This window comes from Xiphophorus hellerii, chromosome 21 (genome assembly GCF_003331165.1).
Source record: "Xiphophorus hellerii strain 12219 chromosome 21, Xiphophorus_hellerii-4.1, whole genome shotgun sequence".
NCBI classification, from domain to species: Eukaryota; Metazoa; Chordata; class Actinopteri; order Cyprinodontiformes; family Poeciliidae; genus Xiphophorus; species Xiphophorus hellerii.
The window spans coordinates 9313224-9337125 of NC_045692.1; the positions used below are offsets into that span (position 1 = coordinate 9313224).

A 23902-nucleotide genomic window follows, 5' to 3' on the forward strand; every position below is an offset into this window, starting at 1 on the left:
TAAAGAAAAAAAGATTATTTCTAGACAGACAGGAGAGGTTTTTGCAGGATCTCTGTTTGACAAAAAAAAAAACATCCTCAGCACTGGCCACTGTCCATTTTATTAATATTTTGTTTTATCCATTGTCTGGCTTGTGAAATTCATGGTTTTTTTTATGACAGACTGGGAAATCAAAAACAAAAGCCTTAGAAGAAGTCACTAAATACCAGGATCAGCTATGAAGACATACTCCCCTTCTGCCCTGCTGCCACATAGAACACTGTACCGTCTGTACCGGTGGGAGGCAACCATACAACTACATAAGGTAATTGTTTTGAAGTCTATTGTTGCTTAGTAAAGTGTTAACTGGCAGTTGCCACAGTTTCAAGTCGGCACAGGAGTGCGAGCGCTCTTCCTCTCCTTTGGTGTCACTCTTTGCGTTTCTGTCTCTCAGCCTATTGCGTGGAACTGTTAATCCGAGATCCTCTTTACATTCTCCGGTGGGATTTTTATGAACATCCCAAGACAATGAATAGGGGCACTAATCTCAGTAGTACAGCTAAATCCAAAACAATGGGGAATAATGCAAGCCTTCTAAATTCTACCATGCTGAAGCGGGCCTAAACCCATCGCTCGTGTGCTGGAATTACAAAGTAGGTGTGTGTCATGGCAAAAGGATCTGGTATAACAGCCTTCACGTAGAACAATGCCAAGCTTTAACCATCTGTGTGTAGCCTTGATGAATACAGTATGAAATGAAAGTGACTTAATTAGGAAAGACACACCTGCCATAAAACAATCGCCATCCATGGAAAGCACAAGGTAGGGTCCCTTTTGACTTCATTCTTTCTATGTCTGAAGTCTTGCTATGGATGTATATCCTTTCCTTGTTGTACTTACAGAATTTAATATTTAAGTCTTACTATAATCTAGAAGGGTGCAATGCCATGCAAATGTATTTACAACCTTTAAACATTTTCACATTTGTGCTACAATTGCAAAACTCTACATATTTTATTGGCACTTTATGTGACAGACCCCTTCACGGTGGTGTATAATTGTGAACTGGATGGAAAAGAATGCAAAGTTTTCAAACTTTTCATGGGATAAATCTGAAAACTGTGTTGTGTATTGGTATTCAATACCCAGCATCATCCCATGGATTTGGATGCAACTTAAAATTTGTTCTGATGTGACCAGTTTGCCGTCTCCTCCATATGGCTTGTGCCAAACTGCAAGTGAGACTTCTTATTGCTTTCTTTCAACTTGGCAAAAGAGCAGGTTGGTGGGGAGAACAGATAGTTGAACCTTCAGCAGAGTGTGTCATCAGGGCTTTGGAAATCTGTATCAGTTCCAGATTTACCATGGCCCTCTTAGCTGCTTCTTTTATTAATGTTCTCCTCACTTGGCCTTTCAGTTTAGGGGGATAGCAATTGTGCAAACCTACACACAGGTCGACTTTGTTCTGTAAATTTAATACATCATATGGCTATTGGGTAGACTGATTTTATTTAAATGTATCAGCATAAGGGAGGCCTGAAGAAAACTGTCTGTCAATCCTTTGAAAATTCTAGAAATTATTAAAACAAACATGTAGCATTTTTCCAGCACATCAAAATTATGCACTATGGTGTTTTGATCAATAGCATAAGTCACCAATGAAATCTAACAATGTGGTGAATATTAAAGCTAACTAAGATAAAGTATCAGAATACTAATGGGATACATACCAGGTATGTTTATAAAGGTTTCATCTTCATTCAGCAATGCCGTCATTCTTTCATACAGTCTGTTTTCATCTGCCTTCAGTATTTCTAGAAACCAAAACATTCAGAAAATGACTTCACCTTCTGTGAAAAAAAAAAAAAAATCTCATACATTTAACAGCTTCAAGATTACTTTCAATTTATCAGACAAGTTAATCTAAACCACATCTTTGCCTGCAAACTGGAGACATTGGCTGCAGCGGAAGAGGGTGAAAATGCAGACGGGAGTAATGACATAGGAGCATTAACATGCCTGTTAGCTGGCCTGTCATCATGTGATGAGATTTGATTTGGTGAATCCTTTGATATTACAAGGCAGTGATATCCAAAAGATACAGGTGAAATGGCTTCTCCATTAATAGCCAGGTTTCATTATAACATGCATATTGCTTGGCTCCCAAGAGCTTGCTTTTAATAGGCCCATTTTAGCAGAAGGCTGCAAACTATTGATGTGGCTCTACATGTGTCTTTTTGACTGGGGAGAGGAAACTCTACAGTGAAATGAAAACTGACCAATGATTCGTGACCTTCATCAATGACAACGAGTTGGGTAGCCAATCTAGTGATGCCATCGTTTGGTGTATTTACATAAAATGTCCCGCCGTCACAAATGGCAGCCTGCTACCAGTGATCTCTCTCACCCCTCTTTAATGAACCGAGGAGAACCATTATGACAGAGAATGGCATACTTAATTCCAGCTCATCTTCGGCGCTGACCCCAGCCATCTCGCATTGCCTTGGGTCTGTCTGTTCTGGCGGTGGCGGGTCAAAGTAATTTCGAACACGTTCATTTCCTTTGGAAAGCGAGGAGGGAGAGTGGAAGGGTTGGGAAAAGGGAGACGGGAGGTGTGGGGGGGAAGTGTATGAGAAGGGAAGGAGGGAGTTGTACAGGTTCAGGTTAGTGGTTATTAGAAGCACATGAAGCAAAATTTTAATTTTGAAACGCACACTGTAGAAGGGCAGTGGCAGCGGTGGGCTAGCAGATAAGGCAGCTCCAAGACGAGACAAGTTCCAAGGCAGAGAGAGCGAAGTGGGAAAAAAGACTGCTGGGCTTCTCAGAGCACCTCTCTTTGGCCTGCAGTGCTCTGGGGCCTAATTAGCATGCCGCAAAAGGTCAAGGCAGGCAATCTCTTAAATACAACTCCCATATGTTTGCCATGTTCAAAAGAAACTAATGAGAAAGTCTACAAGCCTTAAAGTACCTGGAATTTCAAAGACAATACCTTCTAAATACTCCGAGGTCAGCGGCCTTGAGGACTAGGTGAATTTGGGGGACCTGATCCAAAGGAAAATAACCCGAGCCCTTGTCTCATTGACTTCTTATTAGCAATCACTGACCTATGGGTATCAAGTCTGCGCCACACATTTTATGGGAATCAAATGACTCCAGGGCTTGTTCCATTGAGAGTACACACTGCCGAGCAGCTTCCTTAATCACAAATCATTCTCATTTACAAGTCTTGAATTTTTCACTCCGATCCAAAATTGCTTTACTTTGTATTTCTCAAGTTGTAGGGGCATGGTCCATTAAATCATGATACTTATTTGAGACAAGGCCTCTCTTTACAGGAATCTGAATGTGTTGGAGCTTGGATGCTTAAAAGTTGTCAGTAGGTGGGTTTGGATTGGAGCACCACCACCCAAATATAACAGAGTTCACAGAGATCCTTTCAAGCTCATCTAAAATTTCTGCAACGGGTTTGCACACGCCGTCCGTACTCTGAAGTTAAACACTCAGACGGAAATACTTATTAACTGAGAAGCTGCAGTGTGACTTTTCAATGGCGCCATAAATTGACTGTGAAATTCACGTTAAGTCCCTCCACACTGTTAGCAACGAGTTTGAACAATTTCTCTGCAAATAGCTCTGAGGTTATGAAACCCTTTTTTCAAACACAAATTTGCATAATGGTAGTAGCTTCGTGAATCGCCTTTTGAGTCATAGCTGTGATTTACCTAAATAGTCTGGCTGCCCTCCAATTCATCCCTCTAATGAAAATTTCAATTATCTGTTCTTACATACAGAGTATCTGAAACTAACGTTTCTCGAAAGCCAGAGACACTGTTAGCAAAAACGATATAATGAGTTATTTTTTTAAGTCAAAGTGTCACACAAATTTTACACAAATACTACTGAGTCTTTCAGAATTCAGCAAACTAATTGCTATATTTTGTATTCCTCTATCTTAAGGTTATGTTTTAGCTAGATACTAAGTTTTTATTTAATCCAAGTATACTGGTGTGGTGATTGTGTGACTGCATTTAAAAAACTAATTCATTGCTTAATGTGTTGCTAAAATACGATTGTTATATAACATTGCATCTTGTCTAACAGTTCTATGAAAAGCATTAAAACAGAACTTGCGAGGGGCATGCTGTGGTGGCGTAGGGGATAGCGCGACCCACGTTTGGAGGCCTTGAGTCCTCGACGTGGCTGTCGCAGGTCCGATTCCCGGACCCGGCGACATTTGCCGCATGTCTTCTCCCTTCTCCTTCCCTCTTTCCTGTCAGCCTCCTTTCATATAAGGGACAGGAGAGCCCACAAAAGACCCCCTGGAGGGGAGAAAAAAAAAACTTGCGGACTTGTGAATTCAGTGGTTACATCAGCACAAAAACATCTTTAAATGTATGTGTCAGAATATATCTTTGTCACATGTCTATTTTATTGGGCTGGTATAGACATTTCCTTTCTATGCATCTTTATGATGAAAGCCCTGTTTTTATATAGTTTGCTAACTCTTTTCCTTTTAATGATGTGGTACGGTGAAAACAGTGTTGCCAATATGTATTTTAAGTAGTTTGTAATTGTTACCTATGCAACAAGTTTTTTCTACCATATAGTTTGTTACTTGATAACAGTGACATAAATCTTACCTTTTGTATCATTATAATTCGGTAACTTTTTACAAATAGTTTCTTTTTCGCAAATTATACTTCTTTAAACCGTTGCAAGTAATTGTTTTGTTGCTGTTTACAATTCGTTAACACTGTTAACTATGTAACCTTTTACGTAGCTTGATTTTAAACTTTGTTACAAATGTTACTTTTTTTATTGCAGTTGTTTTCCCCTGTTATAAGCAGTTGATCTTATGTTGTTTCAGTTTAATAACACTGCTACACAGCTGTAGGCAAAAGGCCATAAAAATACATATGTTCAGAAAAAAAAGGATTGCTTTAACAATTACTCCATGCCTTCAACATTCAAATCAAAATTTGTTGCAATAAAAAAAAAAACATTTACTGTAGATCACTGAAATAAAAAAATATATATTCCATTAGCAGACAAGAAGGGACAGAAGGGACAGTTTCCATTTTAAAACAGTGGTGTTGTTAATATTACACCAGGATGCATTTTATAGGAACACTAGACAAAATAAAAGATTTGCACTTATAGGAGAACTCAGGAATAAATATTTCTGCCCACATCAGTCTGATTCTATTTCCATTGCATTACTAATAATGACAATAAGGGTAAAATAATTATTAACCATCCACAGCCAAAGCAAAATAAGCCACATTAAATCAAGAATCTAAAATGTGACTCATCCCTGAGAAAAACTGGCACGCTCGCAACCTTGAACGCATCCTAATTTACCATCCCATTCCTCAAGAGTTCTCCCTGACATACTGAATTATAAAGGGGCATATTCGTATGCCTGATTGGCCTAAAGCCGTGTTTCGGGGGTGTTGTGAGTACACCACACAGACAGCGGATCGGCTCGGTAACATAGTAGCATATGTAAATGCACTCTCCTATGACTCCAGCCCACCACAAGGCATGTAGCCGAGAGTGGGAGTCAAGGCTGATTGTGTCGAGGGTACTTGTAGATAGAGATAGAACACCCACTACTGCAGAGCGATCTCCAGCGGAAGAAGTTATACGACCGTGCTTGTTTGGACACGCTTGCTTTGGAATGCCAGGACCAAGGGCCCCTCGAATGGAGAGAGAGAGAGAGAGTGAGAGAGAGAGCAGGAGAGAAAAGAAGGAGGAAGCGAGAGAAAGGTTAGATCAGGAACACATCTACTGTCAACAGATTTGAGGCTAATGAAGAATGAAGCTTCACCTCTTTCACTGGCAGGGGCTTGCAGCTCCAATTTTTTTTGGTGAGCTGCAAGGGTGCTATCTGGCCTGTCACCTCGCATTTTTCTCCCCAGCCAACTCGGAGAATTGGAAAGCGCGGCGCTTCCTTCTCCATTGAACGCAGGATTTTCTATGCCCACAACAGCAGCTCTCTCCTCGCTCCCTGATAAAATAAGCAGCAACATAAATTGAAAGGCATTGACACACAGGCCAAAACAACAGCTATAGGTCAGAATGACTCACCACATTTTTATTTATTTTTTTAATATTAGACATACTTATTATTAAAACAATTCTACTACTGATTTCTATGCTTCTAAATGTTCAGGCGCATCCTCCTCAAATGATACTAAAACACAATTAGGTTAAAATTAAATCAGAATCTTGCAGGAGGAGGATAAAAAAAAGAGGAGAAGAAATGATTAAAATAATTACAAATTGCGCCCTGACAAGCAAGAGCAAAATTTAGCCCAAAGCCATTTGTCTGTAATTAGTTAATTAATCCTTACACAAATTATGAGCAATAACTCATCAAGCAGGACTCACCCATCAGAAATTCAGCCGACTTGGATTTCTTCTGCTTAGGTTGCTGCAGAGCCTTCTGCTGTAACTTCTGGAGGGAAATTGTTAAATGAATAAATTAGCTGCAGAATGAAGATCATCATTTATGATCCGCAACTAACGCAGTATTTTAAATATGGGACGACACTGAAATGTCATTTAATTTACATCGCCGCTAAAGGGGTCAAGCACTAATTGAACAACAGGAGTGGAAAAGAATTTAATCATAAATAGATAAGAAAAGTTGACATGAATGTGTAATGAAGGTCACATTAAAATACTTCCTGCGCGTTTCTAAAACGACGAGGCAACAAAAGTATCTCCTGGAAAATTGTGCATTCTTAACCAAATAGGATAAGAGTGCGCAGACACGGTCTGCACTTCTCTTTGCGTCACTGTACGTCTACCTAAATGCTCCTGACTTATGTTAAAGCCTCCAAATAAAATGTAAATAAAATGTGACACATTTGCAGGAGAGATCTATACATTTCTCTGGGGAAATGGTAACTTTAAAGTACCCCTGTAGGTGGTCTTCAATTGCAAAAAAAAAAAATAAAATAAAGATATCCAAAAGCAAGTATGGTTTTCTTTGAATTCATAAACATGTGAAACAAGCCGCATTCCCACATTTCTCTCATTTCTGCAAAGCAGAAGAACAATGCAGAGGCAGGAGGGAAAGGACATAAGTAGTTGTGTTTTTGTGTTACTGATATGTTTACATGTGAACGTACCATATGAAAGAGCTCCGTTGCTTAAAGCGTATGGAGCTCTTTAAGCATTATTTTATGCAGATTCCAGTGATGAACGGTGCTCATACCCATGAACAGCATGTATTTGTATACAATATTTAATTTCAAAGGCAAAATCAAGGGGCAGACTGTTGTTGGGGGGGCACAGAGGGGGCTTTTTCAGTTTTAAATGACAGAGCAATTAAAATAGCAGAGGATGACTTCCAGACCAATCTGGAAAGAGGGGTTTTTGTAAATCTGTTTTTACATTCGACAAGCCCTACAGCAAGACATTCATTTATACCACTGAGATTAATGCTTATCTAATTGTAACTTATTTAAAAACCATTTTCCTTTCGACTGGGTACCAATCATCGTCTGTGATTTGTACGTACTGTGTCGTAGCACAGATGAGAGAACATTTTGTCATTGGTTATGATTGTCTCCCTGTATTTTTGTGCTTTCTTGCCATTTTCCATATATTCCTTAATCGTCAAATTAAAATTAATCATCAGGTGACCAGAAGCGGACAAATTACACTTTGACCACAACTGATCTGTCAGTGGAATCCTAACAAATACAATCTTTTCCCAATCAGCAAACGCGAGATACCTAAATGCTAACAGATAGCACAAACACTTTTTGGTGTGAATTCTGTTACTGAGTGAAGAAGCGTGCGATTTTTAGCGTCAGCGAGGTGTTAAGAGAGCAAAATGTTCATCAAATATTTGGAAGGCTTACTGTTTTCCAGTGAAGTTTTTTGTTTGGTCCTTTTGAGAAAACACTTTAAGCCCCGTCATGGAAAAGTGCTTGATTTGGAAATGGTGAGAACCTTTCAGAAATTTAAAATTTGAGGTAAGTATCTTATGAACACCCACATGGGGTTGAGTGTCTGCAATTAACTCATCTGCAAGAGCAGAATATTATAATTAAAATACTCAAAGCAACAATTATAGAAAAGTTAATAGAAATTTTGCTAATTAAAAGAACTGATATTCCCTTTTATTTTTTACTCAATAGACAAAAAAATAATAATTCCTGCTGCAAATCAAGACGCTGCATGACACATCCTGGCTACTGTCATTAGAAATCGGATCTACATGTTAGCCTCTCTGTCGTTAGCTAGAAGGAGAGGCATTTCAGGAGACATTGACAACATCCTCAGACCATACGAGGTCTGTTGCTTGATATGTCGTAAGTGGATGTAACATGCAGATGCTGCACTTCCAAAATGACAGCAAGAATTTAATCCTAAGGGGGAAAAAGTGTCATAGAGGTTTATAAAATAAATTCAAAAGTTTTGAGAATGAAATGACGGTTCAAAACCCAACTGCTTAGTCCCATTATACATTTCCCCAGTGCAAAGTAGTTATTGTTGTACCATTGCAATTACACTCAGCATAAATATCCTTCTGTCATTTTGCCTTTTTAATCCCATGCTTATATCTATCCAAAATGTGAACTCTGCATTCAGCTTCAGAAAAAAAAAAAAAAAAAAAGTAGTTTATTTGTGGTGTCAAAAGAAATTCATGACTTATTTCCTTTCTTTCCTTTTAAATGTGATTGTTGTCAAAATGAATAGAGCACAACAATGCCTTGTTCAGTTCTTGTTGCATTCAAAGGCATAGCTAGGAGGGCTTGGGGAAGACCGCTTGCCGCTAGGGGCTGGTGGGCACAGACCAGCTAGAAAGTGAATTTTGCATACTGTACGGATCATCGCCCAGTTCAGCCCAGTCACATTGAATCTGCCGTCAACCAATTGTGCTTCATGAAACCGTCAACCCTCATTTACGTCTGCCTGTTTTCTTCCCCGCACAGCTGTAAACAAGGCCCCAGCTTTGAGCTGTCTTCCTCTGTCACTGCGCACGCTGCTTGCCAGGGGAGAGTCGACAGCGAGAGCTCGTCTTCCCTAGGACACTTTAGAGCTACCATTTCCAGACAAAACACTCGAAACACTCGGCACATAGGAGTCAGGGGCGTGAGATTTTCTGGAAGTGATAGAAGTTTTCAGAAGCCCGCCATGAAGGCTTCTGCGCATATCTTGTCTCTTGCTGTAATGTTAGATTTTCTACAATCAACCCCTACTAATGTTGGCCTGACGTGATATATGAAAGATTTTTAATCATCCTACATTGTTTATTTCTTTGCACTTAGGTTAAGCTTTTTTGAAGGATTAAACCAAACAGCTTGAAAAATCAATAAAGGCCTCAACGATTGTCATGTTTTAATGCTACAAAGTCACTTTTAAAATACAAGTAAGACTAAAAAATAAAAAATGATGTATGAAATGTGAAATGTCATAAGAACAATGAGAACCTCTACAAAGCCCCCCTCGTCGTCACTAAAGATAAGGTTAGCATTTTCTTTCAAAGAAAAAGCCAGCCCTGCCATTAAAATATGCAAGCGTCTTAATTTATAGAGCAGACTTATGTGAGCACGGTAATTGTGACCCACCAAACAGTTTCTTCTAAACAACAACTGCGTCGGTTGGTGTAGACAGAAAAACATAATTAGTATTCAAGCTTAATTAATCTGCGCTGGCCCCCTTTAAGTGAATTAGTCAATTATTTATGCATGTGTGCTCCTTTGATGCTAACAGATTGTGTATGTTAGTGGAAAAACCTTGAAAAATGACTTTGAAAACTTTCCACCATTAAATGTCACTACAAGTGTTTTTGCAGGGACTTTGTTTCAGTGAAGGCCATGAAAGCTTTGTGGGCAGAAAAAAAAACAAAAAAACGAATTCTTATTTTAGCCAAATTACCATGCCACATATTTTAATGCCAGCCAGTAGAACTATGATACTTCCTTGATCAGAATCCAGGCCAAGGGACAAACTAAATCACCCAAATATGTCCCTTTTTTGTATGTCCTTAATCCATGGAATGGAAATCTAACACAGGTCGGATCAAGGTCTTTCTTAGGATCATGGGAACTCTTTGGGATTTTCAAGAGCCTTTTTGTTTTTACCCCTGAGAACCGGGCACTGGCCTCTGCTCTCCTCAATCCCCCATTGAGAATGCAGAGGCAGTGCGGAGGAATGTTAAATGTCAATGGTCAGGCTGCAGCAGCACCTTAAGAGAGAGGGAGGGTCCGAGGTATGAGGTATGGCCTTCTCAAGTTCAGCTATGTTGTTATGAGGAACAGAAGTGGAACTGCACTCACGTTGCCAAAGACGTCCATCTCCGCAAATGGCCAAAGATCAAGACAGGCTGGCTGTGACCTCTCTGCAACAGTAAGCCATGGACTGAAAAACAAGAACAATTCTCATAAATTAATCAAAATAAAAAGCCAAAATTAAGACATCAGTCTTAACCACATGAGCCTGACTGATATCGTTTTAAAACTTGCAGTTATTATAGTTAAAAATGCAAAAAAAGAAAGAAAAACATACCACTACAGAGAAGTGAATATGTCCATGTCTTGTTTTATCAGCTGCATATTTCTATTCTATATATTGTCATAAAATTTTCAAGTTATTGACACATTCAAACATCAAAACAAGTCCAAACTTAATGACATTTCGTAAGTAGAAAATAGAATGATACAGGAAGTAAGTCTTGGACATTTGAAGAAAAATTTTCAGCTATGTTAGTCCTCATGGATAGCCTATATACAGTATATGCTTCTTTTGATCAGGGAATAACAGAAGAAGCATTTTACAATGAGTAAAAGCAAAGTGCTTACTAAAGTGCTTCCCATTTTCGAATTTTCTAATCATCCTAATGTTTAGAAACCATTAAAGTCATATTCAAGAAGTGGAAAAGATAGATTTTCATTACAAATCAACCATGCCCAACTGTCTCCTTTGTGTGATTTCAGACAAAGGAGACGAGATGTTCATGCGGTAAGGTCTCCTTGTAGAGTGTTAGAACGAGTTACAAATAGCAGATAAAGCTATTCCAAATAAAGGACTATATAATCCATGCTGCACTTCACTGCTGAAAAAAAAGCATGTAGAAATGTGTTTCACACTTGGACCTGAACTTTTGGACAAGCTAATATAACACTACAAGGATATAATCTGTTTAGACTAGACCAAAACCCTTGGATGTCATGTCATAAATGACGCTTACCTACAAATAACACATCAACAGTGTCACAAGAAACAGCAACATCGCTGTGTGGATGCTTTGTTGGTACGGGTAGACTTAATGCAATTGAAAGATGAATCAATTTTTGATTAAAAAAATAAAAAATCTGAACATGAAACACTGTTTGTTTGGCAAGACAATAATCCCAAACAAACACACAGCCAAGGACAGCCTCTGGTTGGCTTCGGAGAAAGAAAATAAAGCTGCTAGAATGGCCCAGTCAGTTACCTGACCGGAATCCAATACAAAACCGGCACAGACAGCAAAACATCAGACTAGCAGCATCTTCAAAATTTCAAGCAAGTTTGTTTGGAGAATGTGGCCAAAAATCCCACTCCATTAATAAATGGGACTAGCTTCACCCTAAAGGAGACTTTCTGATGCTGACAACACCAACAAAGGTTTTCCTCTATGTTCAGGTCTCTTAATCAATTCTTGCTCTCTGTGTAATCTCGCTTTTTACACATAATTTATGAACTAATTTGTATGTGAAGATTATGTTGATTACTAACACTTGGTGCAGTTTTCATGTCAATATCTTAACTACAATTCCTTCTATTGAAAAAAAAAGCAGATGTCCTCCATGCTTAGCTTCTCCTCTGTGTCATAGAAGCTTAGTGTGCAGAAAGAAAAAAAAGAAAAACTCCTACCAAGCTCTGTCACACTATCTCTTTTCTGCTTGTATGTTTAAAACTATTATCTATGCAATGCATCTTTGAGAAGAAAGGATAATAAACAGCCTTTATTTTCAGAGATAACAAATTATTTGCCCCGATTATTCAAGTCTGTTTGTTCATTTACATCTGATACAATATCATTTGGTATTTTTATCATTTTTTTTCCTGTGGTAATTCACATGGCTCGTGCAAGTTTCTGCTGAAATAGCAAAACAAACCCCGGGCAAAATGTGAAAGATTATCCCATACCATGCGAGCTAGGATGAAATGCTACACTTTTTCACACTGAACACTGCTCCACTGGGTGTGATTGAAAAACATGTAAAGCTATTGAATCCGTGGTTTGTATATGTGAGGGGAAAATGAGTGTTGTAACAAGTGGGCCAGTGTTTTTGTAATTGTTTCAAATTACACTCGACGTAATAACTCAGAGAAAGCAAAGCCAGTGTGCGGTCCGCTCACATTAACCAGGCAAAGACCACAGGATATCCATGTAGCCTTATCGTGGCCCTCAAAAAAAAGCTGATTATGTAAACAAATGTGGAGAATGAAACGCTTTAGCCATATTTCCAGCTGTCTCTATTTGTATCCAGTGGCACTTATCACCAGAAGAGGGGTAATACTTCAAGACACAGATGATGTTTTGCAGCATTTCCTTTACATGTGTATCATATTAAATTGGACACCAAAAGCCAAAACCATTCCTGTTTTCGGTTTACTTTACTGTTTTTCTGGGTTATTTAAAGAGTTGTGTGTGCCTTTGCGTGTGTGAATGTTTTACACAGGTTGTAAAATTGTGATGCTGTGAGAAGTCTATTAATTGTTAAAGCTGCAAGCCTCCTGCCAAACACTGACTCTCTAAACAAAGAGGTTGCCAACGCTGTTGTGAACCACATAAATGACTGATTCACTTTTCTGCTAAAGGTTCGTAGTTATTGAACACAACAGCTACGCTGGAAAAACCTCAGGTCCATGAGAATTCGGAGCGCTCGCTGCGTCTGAGTTAGAATCAGATCAGCAATATTAACATGTATGAGTTCAGTGGTGTACTGAATTATTTAATGTGTGCCTACCTAAATTATACATAAAGAGTTTTCTGTTAATGTGTTTGTTTTTTGACCAGTACATAGTGTTTTATTTTTCAGATATGAAAAAAACCAGCTCTGCTCAGAGTTCAACAACACAGCCTCTCTTTTTGTTCAGTTAATTGCCGTGTTGAATTTTGCAGCTAAAATGTATCAAAGATTCCTCTTCATGACTTTTAGCAGACTTTTGTTTCTATCACAGTATTCGGTTTGTTTGCAAACCAGAAAAAATTGCTTTTAGAAATTGGTATAAACTATCATAAATCCTATAAATAATGACCATCGACAAAATATAGTCACATCCCTTGTACTTTTGTCACATTTTATCCCCTTATGCCCTAAATTTAAAGTCTCTTAACAGATTTATTTATTTTTGGCTCACAAATAACAACTCTCAAGTGTTTTTGTTTTGTTTTTGTTCCCACAAAGAATCTCAGTACATTGGAGAACCTTGTGCTCCGCTACAAGTCTTCTGGGAAATTAATCTTATTCACCCAAATATTGATCATTTTGCCCATTCTTCATTCCAAAACGGCTCAAACGCAATCAGTGTTAAACTCTTGCCAAAGGTTATTAGTTGGATTTAGGTTTTGGACTTTGACTGGGCCATTCTAACACATGAATATCTTTTGAACTAAACCATCGTAATTTTGGTTGTATGTTTGGGGGGTTTTGCTATCCTGGAGTTTCTTGTATTTAGCTCCATCCATTTCTAACTTATGGTTTTTATGGTATGATCCAACCTGAAATCCTCATTTGGCAGTCTTTTTTGTTTTTGCACACAGATCAGGTAAATAATTAAATAGTCACGATAAGACCGAGCTATGGTGCAGCAACAAATACAGGTCCATTCTTAATGTACAACACCACCTAATCCACCTCACATCAGCCATATAAAAGCAGCTGCATTGCCTCCATGCTGAGCAATTTAAATCCATATGCACTCAAAAACACACTAGCCAAGCATTAAACTTTATTTTCAAAGATAAATTAACTGTACTAAAGTAAGTATTTCAAAGTGTGTTGCATTTGATTAGTGTGTTATTAAGATAATAAATGTAAAATTTATTTTCTTGCTGTTGGAGGTGTAAAAACTTTCAACAGGTATTGCCTCTCTAAACTAGCTTCTTTCAGACTTTGATCAGACTAAATGAACAACGTATCTTACAATAAAAAAAGTAGCACATTATATTGCTTATTGTATATGTAGTATCCCTTCGGATTAATCAGAATATTACCTTATGAAGCCAGACTTTTTGCCTTTTCATGGGCAGCTTCTCTTCAGTCGTCAGGCCAACAGTGGACAGGCGTTTCTAAGCGGCACACAACACACATGGTGTCAGATAACCTCCTCCCACTCACTTTCATTGAATGAAATACAAGAACAAGGGAAAGTCTTGAATTAATTATGCACGGATAAACTTTAATGATGGATATTCAGAATTAGATTCATTTGATTAGACATTTTAAAAAAGAACAATTGGTGGCAGTAAAAAAAAAAAACTTCATCAACATTCAAGTTGGCAGGAACAAGTTTAATCTACCAGATGGCAATACTATATTAATGTTTGTGTTCTTTGCTATGCTGAATTATTAATGGGAGTTGTGGCAGGATGCTCCTTTAACCAGGTGTTTACTTAGTGTTTCACTAGAAACACAGACACCAAAGGTATAACTGATTGCTTTGTGATCTCCCACTCTCCGTTAACTTCCCCAAACTGAAGTTAAACTGTTCCTGGTGCCTTTTTAACATCTATTATGTAGTATATGACAGTTCACACAAATGTAGCACCATGCATTATTAATGGAGAGGTACACACAAATATAATTCTTCGCTGAAGACAGGAGACAAGCTCTGGGGCTGCTGTGAGGAATAGTAAGAGAATGCCCAGTGGATTGGCCTGGCACTAATAACACTAATGTCCCCCTTGGAACGAAATCATGAGCTACTAGCTAACGGTTCCCTTACAACAAACATTCAGACTGTCCTTATTTATGACTATAAAGTCATCAGGGCATTGGTGGCCTTTTATAAAGAGGAAGGGTGATTGTTCATATGAGAGCATCGCATGTGGTTTCACACATCTTGAACCTCTCTGCATTCAGCCATGTTCTGTTCCAAGTCTCAACTTCCAAGAAAAAATAAAAAATAAAATAAATGTAGCATAAGTCTCATTGAATTTTACATACTGCTGGGTTTCGGCCACGTGACCCGGATGACGCGTGAACCATGTGGGGGAATAGTCACAGCTCACTGTGATTGTATGGCTAGGTAGGTTATTTTTTTTATTTAGCTTTTTTTTTTTTTTTGCATGAAAGTCCCACTGAATAAAAATTATATTTTTCTGTCCGGGACTCGGCACTGACTTAGCCTCTAACAACATTTGCACTATGGGGACTACCAAGAAGCTAGAAGGTAAAACTAATATATTTTACCTTACACATGACTGCTTGCTCTTCTAAATTATTGTCCAATAAAATAAATAGAAATACAATTTAAATGATGTGATGGTTACCTGTTAGAAAGTGGGCGCTGCAAACTCTGGCATTGTTAGTTTCCACATCTCCTGTTTGTTGATCCATTTTCTCCTCTTTTTTCGATAAGTTTTTTAAAAATGAACTTCCTTGTGACCTACTACCTTGAAAATACGAAATAACGTTTATCTTTCTCTCCATTAGAACACTTGGAACAACCAAACATGACTTTAGACATCTTGATGCTGGATCAACAGAAGTAAACAGGCTACATTTACTTCTTGCCCTCCATCTGCATTGGGTGACGTCGGTGATAGTCTTCTTCTTCTTTTCTATTATGACGGATCGCAAGCAACTTTAATGTGCATACCGCCACCTACTGTACACGAGTGTGTAGCCGGTGCTACACCATCTGAAACCCAGCAATCAGTAAAAAAAAAAAAAAAAAGGTTACCTTCTCCTGCAGCTATGTCTCCTGCAAGGTTTGTGGCAAACTGCAGGGGGGATTTCTCATTCTTTTCTTTCAGTGATTGCTTCCCTTTTGCCATAGAGGAAAGAATATTGGATACAGAATTACTAGTTAAGTTTTAAGCAGAATATCCCACCTGAGCTTTGAATTTCTGCACATCCCCCAGAGTTACTGCGAGGGTCTTGATTGTTTTTCCTTTCCCCACTTCTCAGTCATGACTTGGTGGATGTTGCAGTTGTCCAATAGTGTTTTTATTTTCTTTAGAAGATGCATGCGTTTGTATGGTGAAAATGAGAGACACTGAGGAATGAACGTTGAAAGTTGCTCCGCGAGTGTGTTCCAAGCTTTGGAAATTGTCACATATCTTAATGTTACTTTAAACATCTTCACTCTGTCATCCCTGAATTGTGTGGTGTTCGTGATGTCTTCAAACAAACCTCCAAAGGTCTTCTAATAATGTGTTCATGCTGAGATCAATAACACACAGGTGGACTGTGGGTATTATTTAGGTTGCCAGAGTAAAGGGTGGGTAAATGCAGATGGTTGCAACTGTTTCCGTTTGTTAAACAATATATACAGATTTACAGTCATGCATAGTTTCTAATAGATTAACTGGATAGGGATACTATTGCAAGGTACCGTATTGACAAGTAATATTACTCATTTGTTCTTTGATATGTACCAGCTGCAGCAGACTAGTTAGCTTTATCTTAATGTTTTGATTAGTGACCCATGTCACAATCTCCTCTTGATTATCAAACAAAGCTGAAAACAATCAGGATTTAACAAGGCACAACAATACACCATTAATGCACTTTTTAATCTGTTCAGTGCATCCTAAAGGGCCCTCGCAGCACCTATATTAACAAACCACTGGGATATTTTTTTTTCTTCCTCATTAAGCTGGTTTAATGTAATCTAAATAAGATTTTCGCTGATTCGGCCCTCCCATTTTCTGCCAAAGCTGTCGTTGATCGTTTATGTGATTTAAACAGAGACCTAAATCTCCATCTTATCCAATTAATTTTCAGTGCAGGCATGAGAGTGGCTAATGATGTTATCTTACCTAATTAACCTGTATAGGGATTCAACTCCAGGACAGGGGATTGTTCATCCTTCATCCAAGCTCTCATTATTATCATTATAACCATTATCATAAAGGGACTAACTTATGTTGGCCATTTTGCCACCATTAATCTAGATTGAGTCTTTTTGGGAGAGAACGATCCTTTGGGGTCATTTTTAATTATCAGTAACAGGGTGGGAATTCGAGCAAAAGCTGACTAAGTTCAGTTGTGGCCATAGCAATAAATGGATTCCCATGAGTCTGCACCACACGATCGTTACGATTTGGCTATGAAGACGACTTTCTACGATCCCCAAAGTTTTCTGCCATGAGCTCTGTGACTGACTCTTGGCTTCAACCTATTAACGCCGCACACTCGGAACAGATCAATACCCTTCATTGGGCCATGTGTCATTGGTTAATCGGATATTGATGAGGATATTGACATGCACCTAATTAATCTCAGGCCCACTGCTGGCTTTCATATGTTTCTTTACTTATGCACTTCGTCTAGTCTATACAGAGCAGCAAGCTGACACTTCCTTTTTAGATATAAAGTTGAAAATGGTTAAGTACATTGCGTGGAGATGCAATTTTGTAAAAAATGAGGCAAGAGAATTTTCTATCAGAAATAACTTGCACTTTTTTAGGTACAAAAGGCATCAGTATTGGAATGACTTTTATTGGATTTCTTTGAATACTTTGTCATTTGTTGGTTGATCAAAATAGACTCAATTTATTGATTTGAGACTATTTTAAAAAATTTATATTTTTCTAAGCCTCAAGTATAAATGAAGCTCGATTTGTACAACAATACATGCTTGAAAGATTTATGTTTTTTTGAGGACCTGTGCATGCACGAGTGTGTTTTACTTTGACAAATCCAGGTTGATCAATAACATTAGTGTGCTGTTGTACAGAAGAGGCAGCACCCAAAGGTGACCCCGACTAGTGGCATCACCACAGGGCTCCAATAAGCTGCTTCTCAATCTCTGCTCAGCAAATCGCAAATCTCCAACTTTTAGCCCTGCTGCTGTTGGTTTGATTATTGTTTATAGATACAGCCGAGAATTAAAGCATGGCCCGCAGGCAGCATAATTATTTACAGCTGAAAACTCATATCATTACCAGCATGCTCCTAATTGCCAGAAGTAATATCAATGTTAGTTGATTAAGCATTTTTTTTTTTCATCTTCAGCCTCCATAATGCGCAGAGAATGTTTTTCCTCAGCATATGGGGTGACGGTTTATCTCAATACAGCTGTTCATATGGCTTTGCTTCCATTTGTTTCCCTACTGCTTGTTCCAAAACACAAAATCTTCAGAGGGTAGCGATCGATCGCTTCAGTTTTTGTTGTTCACTCACAAGGGCAAACGCGAGAGTTATTGTTGATAAAAAAAAAATAAAGAATCTCCATAAATATCCAAAACAGATACAGATGGGCTCACAGCAGCAGCAGCACACTCATGGTGATCTCAGAGTCACTATGAAATGTTCACCGTTAACTAAGTTCACTGTCAAATGATTGATTAAAATAAATGTTTACTTGGCCGGGGCCCCTTGTGGACTTGTCAAAATATTTCATCTTGTATTTGAAGCAAAAAAGAAAGATTACGCTATTAATAACATGACCCATAAAGGGAAAAAAAATACATAAGCCTTGAAGGCTACTTTATTATTCACATGCAGATTATTCAAACATCATTGAAGCTTTGCAGCAGCAGAAACTTATATTTTAACCTGAGTATAAAAATGTTCATCACGTTGGTTTATGCTGAGTTTAGAATTTGTTTTCAAAAGGGGAGATGTCACATACATTGTACTACCCCTTTAAAAATCTGAAAAGATCACGCAGCCTCTACTTTATTTTTTATCAAGACTCTTATCAATAAACAATGGCAGACTTTCTACTTACTTCAGAAAGAATTTTATGAATCACAATATCACTTAAGAAAGTATATTTTAGTGTCGCATTGAAATGTGGTGTGATAGACTGGCATTTTGACTAGGGTGTACCCTATCTCTTTGCTGGGAAAGGCGCTAGCCTTCACTAATAACCCTGAACAGGCCAATATGAGTACAGAAACTGGATGATGGATGAAGTGTTAGTTTAATTTTGTCAAAAAGTGTATGTATCTACTTGTCAGTCATTGTTGTTTCTGGATTCTTCTTGCTTTGCTTTCTCCTTGGCCACAGAGTTTGTAAGGCCTCATAACAGTGGGAATGAGTGGCATTTTCTTTTTCTTTTTTCAAGAATAAAAAAAGGGTTTGTGTGAAGCTTGAACTTTCCTTTCATCATACTTGGGAACAGATGTTGTAGAAATAAACTTGCTTTATAAGATACAGAAAAGAAAGGGGAAGTCATCGAAGGGTCAGTTAAAATTTTGCACGGTTTCATCAGAATTTGTCATACGCTGAGGAGAACTAATATTACCCCAAATTATTGTGTTTACTAAGAACTTCATCAGTGGATCTCATGCTTCCACAGTTAGAATTGTGCAGCAAAGTGGAATGATTTTTAAAAAGGGCAATGCAAATAGTGATTAAAAGTGGGCCTTGGGTCATCATTAGGACATGATTTCAGAGAAATTGAGAGCAAGGGCGAAGTGTTTGAGAAACATCTTCCTGACCAACAAGAGCTGTTTTGCATGCCACTGACTCTTCATGACAAAGCCTTGTTATGTACTTTTTGAAAGGCAGCGTCTTCTCAGTTGATGAGCACACTGACTGAAAGTTCAGGCTTAAAATGCTTGGGGAAATTAGACAATTGTTGGAATTAAACCTTACACAATGAACTCGTTTATTTTGTTTGTCATTTAGTTTGAGATGGGATGATGTCATCGTGCGATAAAGGTCTCATGAACTTTTTTTTTTTTAAAGATCAAGTGACCAGAGGCAGGAATGTGTCAGTGGCTCAAAGGTTATATATGAACAACATATAATGTACATTTAGTCCAGACATATTGAGTGTAAAGGGTGCACATCAGCACTTTAATTTCAAATTATTCAAAAGTGATACTGCTATTCTTATGTCCTTTTTCAATGTCATATAAAGGTTTTACAGCAGAAGTGCATTAAGCTAATTAATTTACAAATCAACTCACCAGTTTGCAGGCCGAAATCTTATAGTGCTGGTTAAATAATAATATAAGTTTGTTGTTCCTGTAACGGTCATCAACGATATTAGCAATATTATCCAAAATCTAACATGTCTGAAATGGTGGTGTCACTAAATCAATGCAGAGTAGCAATATATCATGTTTTGTCTTTTGGTTTCAAACTTTCTGATATATGGCCAGATGCTTTTTACCAACTAAACTTTTATGGAGTCAGATATCTAATTGAACTCTTGTTCCCCAAAAAATTAGAATTTTCAGATTTGTAAAAATGTCATACATCGGTTTCGGAGAGACACCCAACAGATTTACTTTTTACAAGTGGACCATTATATTGAAATCCACAATTCTCATCTTGATATATGTAAAAGAAAACTTTATTTTGGGTTTATTTCAAATGTAATGGGCAGAAAAAATGGAAGTAGAGGGAAAAAAAGAGAAAGAGATGGGAAAAATTGTTAAAAGGGAAAGAAGGAGATAAGAATTATAGGCATAGACGTTTGCTTCTACACCTGTAGAGAGAGAAAAAACAGAGAAATAATAAACCACAGGAAGAACTTAAAAGTACACGGCATGATATAATACAAGATGTATTTAGTGGACACTGCATTCTAGTATACTGTATATTGTGTCTGTAACTACCTGGGGTGTGTGTGTGTTTGTCTGAGTGCGTGTTCATATAAATTATTTTTCCATATGCATGCTCAATAGAGCCACAGACCTACCCCCAGGACTGAAGGCAGATATGGGGGAAATCACAGCCCCAGAACACAAGAGCCCCGCGAAAAATCACAGCAGGGGCCACCTGGGGTGAGCCAGGAGTGAGCTGGCATGTACCCGAGCACCCAGTCTAAGACACCGAGAACCACCATCTCACCGGCAGGGGAAGGCACCACCCACTAGCAGGTAATGTGATGGTGGAGGGGGGGTCAATATGCCCCACATTTGGTGGGGGCCATGAGATGATCTAGGAGAGGAAGCAACCAGACACCCAATCTGACAGATGAACAGGCACATACAGACAAAATCTCACATTCCCACCCTCATGGGCACAAATACAGATTATTATACCCACACACCTAACATAAAGACACACAAGAAAGGACACTATAGATATACTTGCACTGCCCATACACACTGCAGTATATTCACAGGTTCAGGTACCAACAACCCAGAGTGGCAACCAGCCTATGTACCCGAACTGCACAGGGTCCCACAGTAGGAGAGCAGACCAATAGCCCAGCCTAGGGCCGGATGATTTAATCAGAAACGTGCATCTTCTTTTCTTAGATATCTGCATTTCACATAAGCCCAGGAATCTATACAACTCAATGAATGTGTGCATTTATAGCGTCAGAAATAAGTTTTTCCCCAAGAAAGCTTAAAAACTCTTCTTTTCTTTTTGCATGATACATTCAGAATGGATACAAATGTATCCATTTGGTAATACTCTAAAGGAAGTCCTGGAAAACAGCTGCTGATTGCTGGAACCTATGTTCTCAGAGGCCAGTCCCTAACCCAGATTGCTGTCTAAACATGCAGGCAAATCTTTGAAATGTAAATGTCCAATGACCAACTCAGTTCAACTTTTCTTCAGTGGACATGCAACGCTGACCCTTAAGGCAGTAGCAAACTCATTAGGGTATTCATAGACTTTGTGTCCTCTGCTTCTTACCTTTTAAGTTTTTAAAGGGTATAATGTTCACTCTGTGAGTTTAACCTAGATCCTGTTTGAACTTTTAATGATCTATTTCCTACAGTTAATGATTCAACACTCAGTTTACTACTGTGCGTATGCACTGATTACCACACCAGCGTAGCAAGGACACTTCTGGACTTAGATGTTAAATGAGGTAAAACTGTACTCCTGTCATTTTTCAAATAGGTTCATGCAGTACATTTTAATTTACACAGCCATATACTGTAATTTGCAGGGTGTTTTGAAATGTACATTCATGTCAGTATTTTTATAGAATAGAATAGAATAGAATAGAATAGAATAGAAATGTACCATTTTCCCACAGTGGGGAAATTCAGGTGTCACATGGAGAAATGGACAAAATATACAATTTACAATACAAATACAAAAGCTTACAAGACAAATAATTCTGTACATTCTGTACATTTCTTTAAAAAATATCACACTCAGATTAAAATGTCCAGCTAAGTACGTTGTATAATTCTACCTGTTGAGCGCAGACTACTTAATTTTGCTGGTGCTCTTGCAAAACAACTTTTAAAACAGTGAAGACCCTTCATAGCAAACAAAAAAGCAGCACAGCCTTAGCATGTTGTCTTTTTTCACATATTTTCTAGAGCATTTCACAAAATGCTGCACAGCTTTCCCCAATTAAAGATGGTATTTGTTTCACCGCAGTCATTTTATCTACATATTTACCAGAAGGAGGAAATCATTTACCTAGTTTCATGTTTGCTTTTCTTTTTTTTTTACAATGGTAATACTATTTCTGTAATTAACCACCTATATTCTCAACCAAATGTTGAGAATATAGAATTGAGTCTCTACCCGTTTTTTTTTTTCTCTTTTTTTCTTACTATTTGTTAAGCTGCTAAACTTAGTGTGTTTTGTGTTTAAATAGGGTGGGAAAAGAAAGAATACAGCACAAAGTAATTCTCAGTAAATATTTCTGAACAGACGTGATGACACATAATTTGTATATGTAATGCATTATTTGGAAGTTCAGAGCCACAACATTGACTGTGGGATTTTAAATAATGCGAACTCCAAAGCCTGATAATCCTCAGACTATGTTTGGTTTGCAGTGAGATAATCAGCATTATGAGACACTTTGTGAATGTTGCTCAACGAAAGATGAAAAGTACACGAAAGGCCTGAGTCAATACTGGAGCTATTGAAGTACATTCTCAGAGTAGCTTGGGGATACATAATTATATTAACTGGCGGCAAGGTATTTTGCACTTTAGCTCAAACCTTTCAGGTACCACACTTTAATGTCAAGAACAGACACGGCATTCTTGTATATACTGACAGAATTATTTTGTTAGTAGTTAATAAGCATGGGGCTGTACAGAAAACACATAAAATATATGTTGAATGGACACTATAAAGCACTTGTGCTGCTGCTGTAAAAGGTAAAAAATTGTAAAAGTGTTTGTAGAGCCACACTGATACAGCAGTAAAAGACTATGTTTGGATCAGTGATTGCTTTCCCCATTGGGTTAATTATCACAGATGAAAGTTAAATTTAGAATTCCAAGAAATGTCACAAATCCAAACAAAAAAAAAAGTATCTTGGATTTTCTTAAAGCAGCTTAATATGTCTGTTGAGAAAAATGGCTTTGTCGCCTTTAAAAATTAAGACTTTAAGAAGTTTTGGGTGTTCTGAAACAAAATTGTCAGTTATCATTAGCAAGAATAATCTGAAAAATAGTGTTGATGTTCACTCACCTGTAAACTGATCTCCTCTTGTGCCATCAAATGTAGCTTGTGTGTCTTTTTAATTCAAACTGCAACTGGTCCCCATTCATCTGGGCCAAGACTCAAAGCTACTCTCTGTTAGTTTCTGACCCGCCTGTTTCAAATAAACATCTTGCATCTTTTCAGTTATCTAATAACACTTCCATAGTCCTTCTCACCACTTTATTTGTGGGCTGCTTAGCATGTGAGGCCCAACACCCACCAGAGCAACTGAGCACACAATATTCTAGGACACTTTAACCATTAGATGGTCAAGTATATTGAGGCTCAGGGAACTAAGGCAACTTTTATGATATCCTAGTTGCCAATTTAGGCAGTTCTGTTTGATTGCGGCCCAACAAGAA

General features: G+C 38.1%; 1 protein-coding gene across 1 annotated transcript in view; it reads right to left on the bottom strand.

The window, feature by feature from the left end:
• Positions 1-23902, bottom strand: part of ofcc1 (orofacial cleft 1 candidate 1) — a 166418-nt gene that overhangs the window by 75810 nt on the left and 66706 nt on the right. The window contains 6 exon segments of the mRNA XM_032551761.1: positions 1710-1793; positions 2435-2539; positions 5810-5989; positions 6373-6439; positions 10281-10362; positions 14210-14284. Of these exon segments, the coding sequence (XP_032407652.1) occupies positions 1710-1793; positions 2435-2539; positions 5810-5989; positions 6373-6439; positions 10281-10298 (454 nt within the window). The 5' untranslated portion in view covers positions 10299-10362; positions 14210-14284.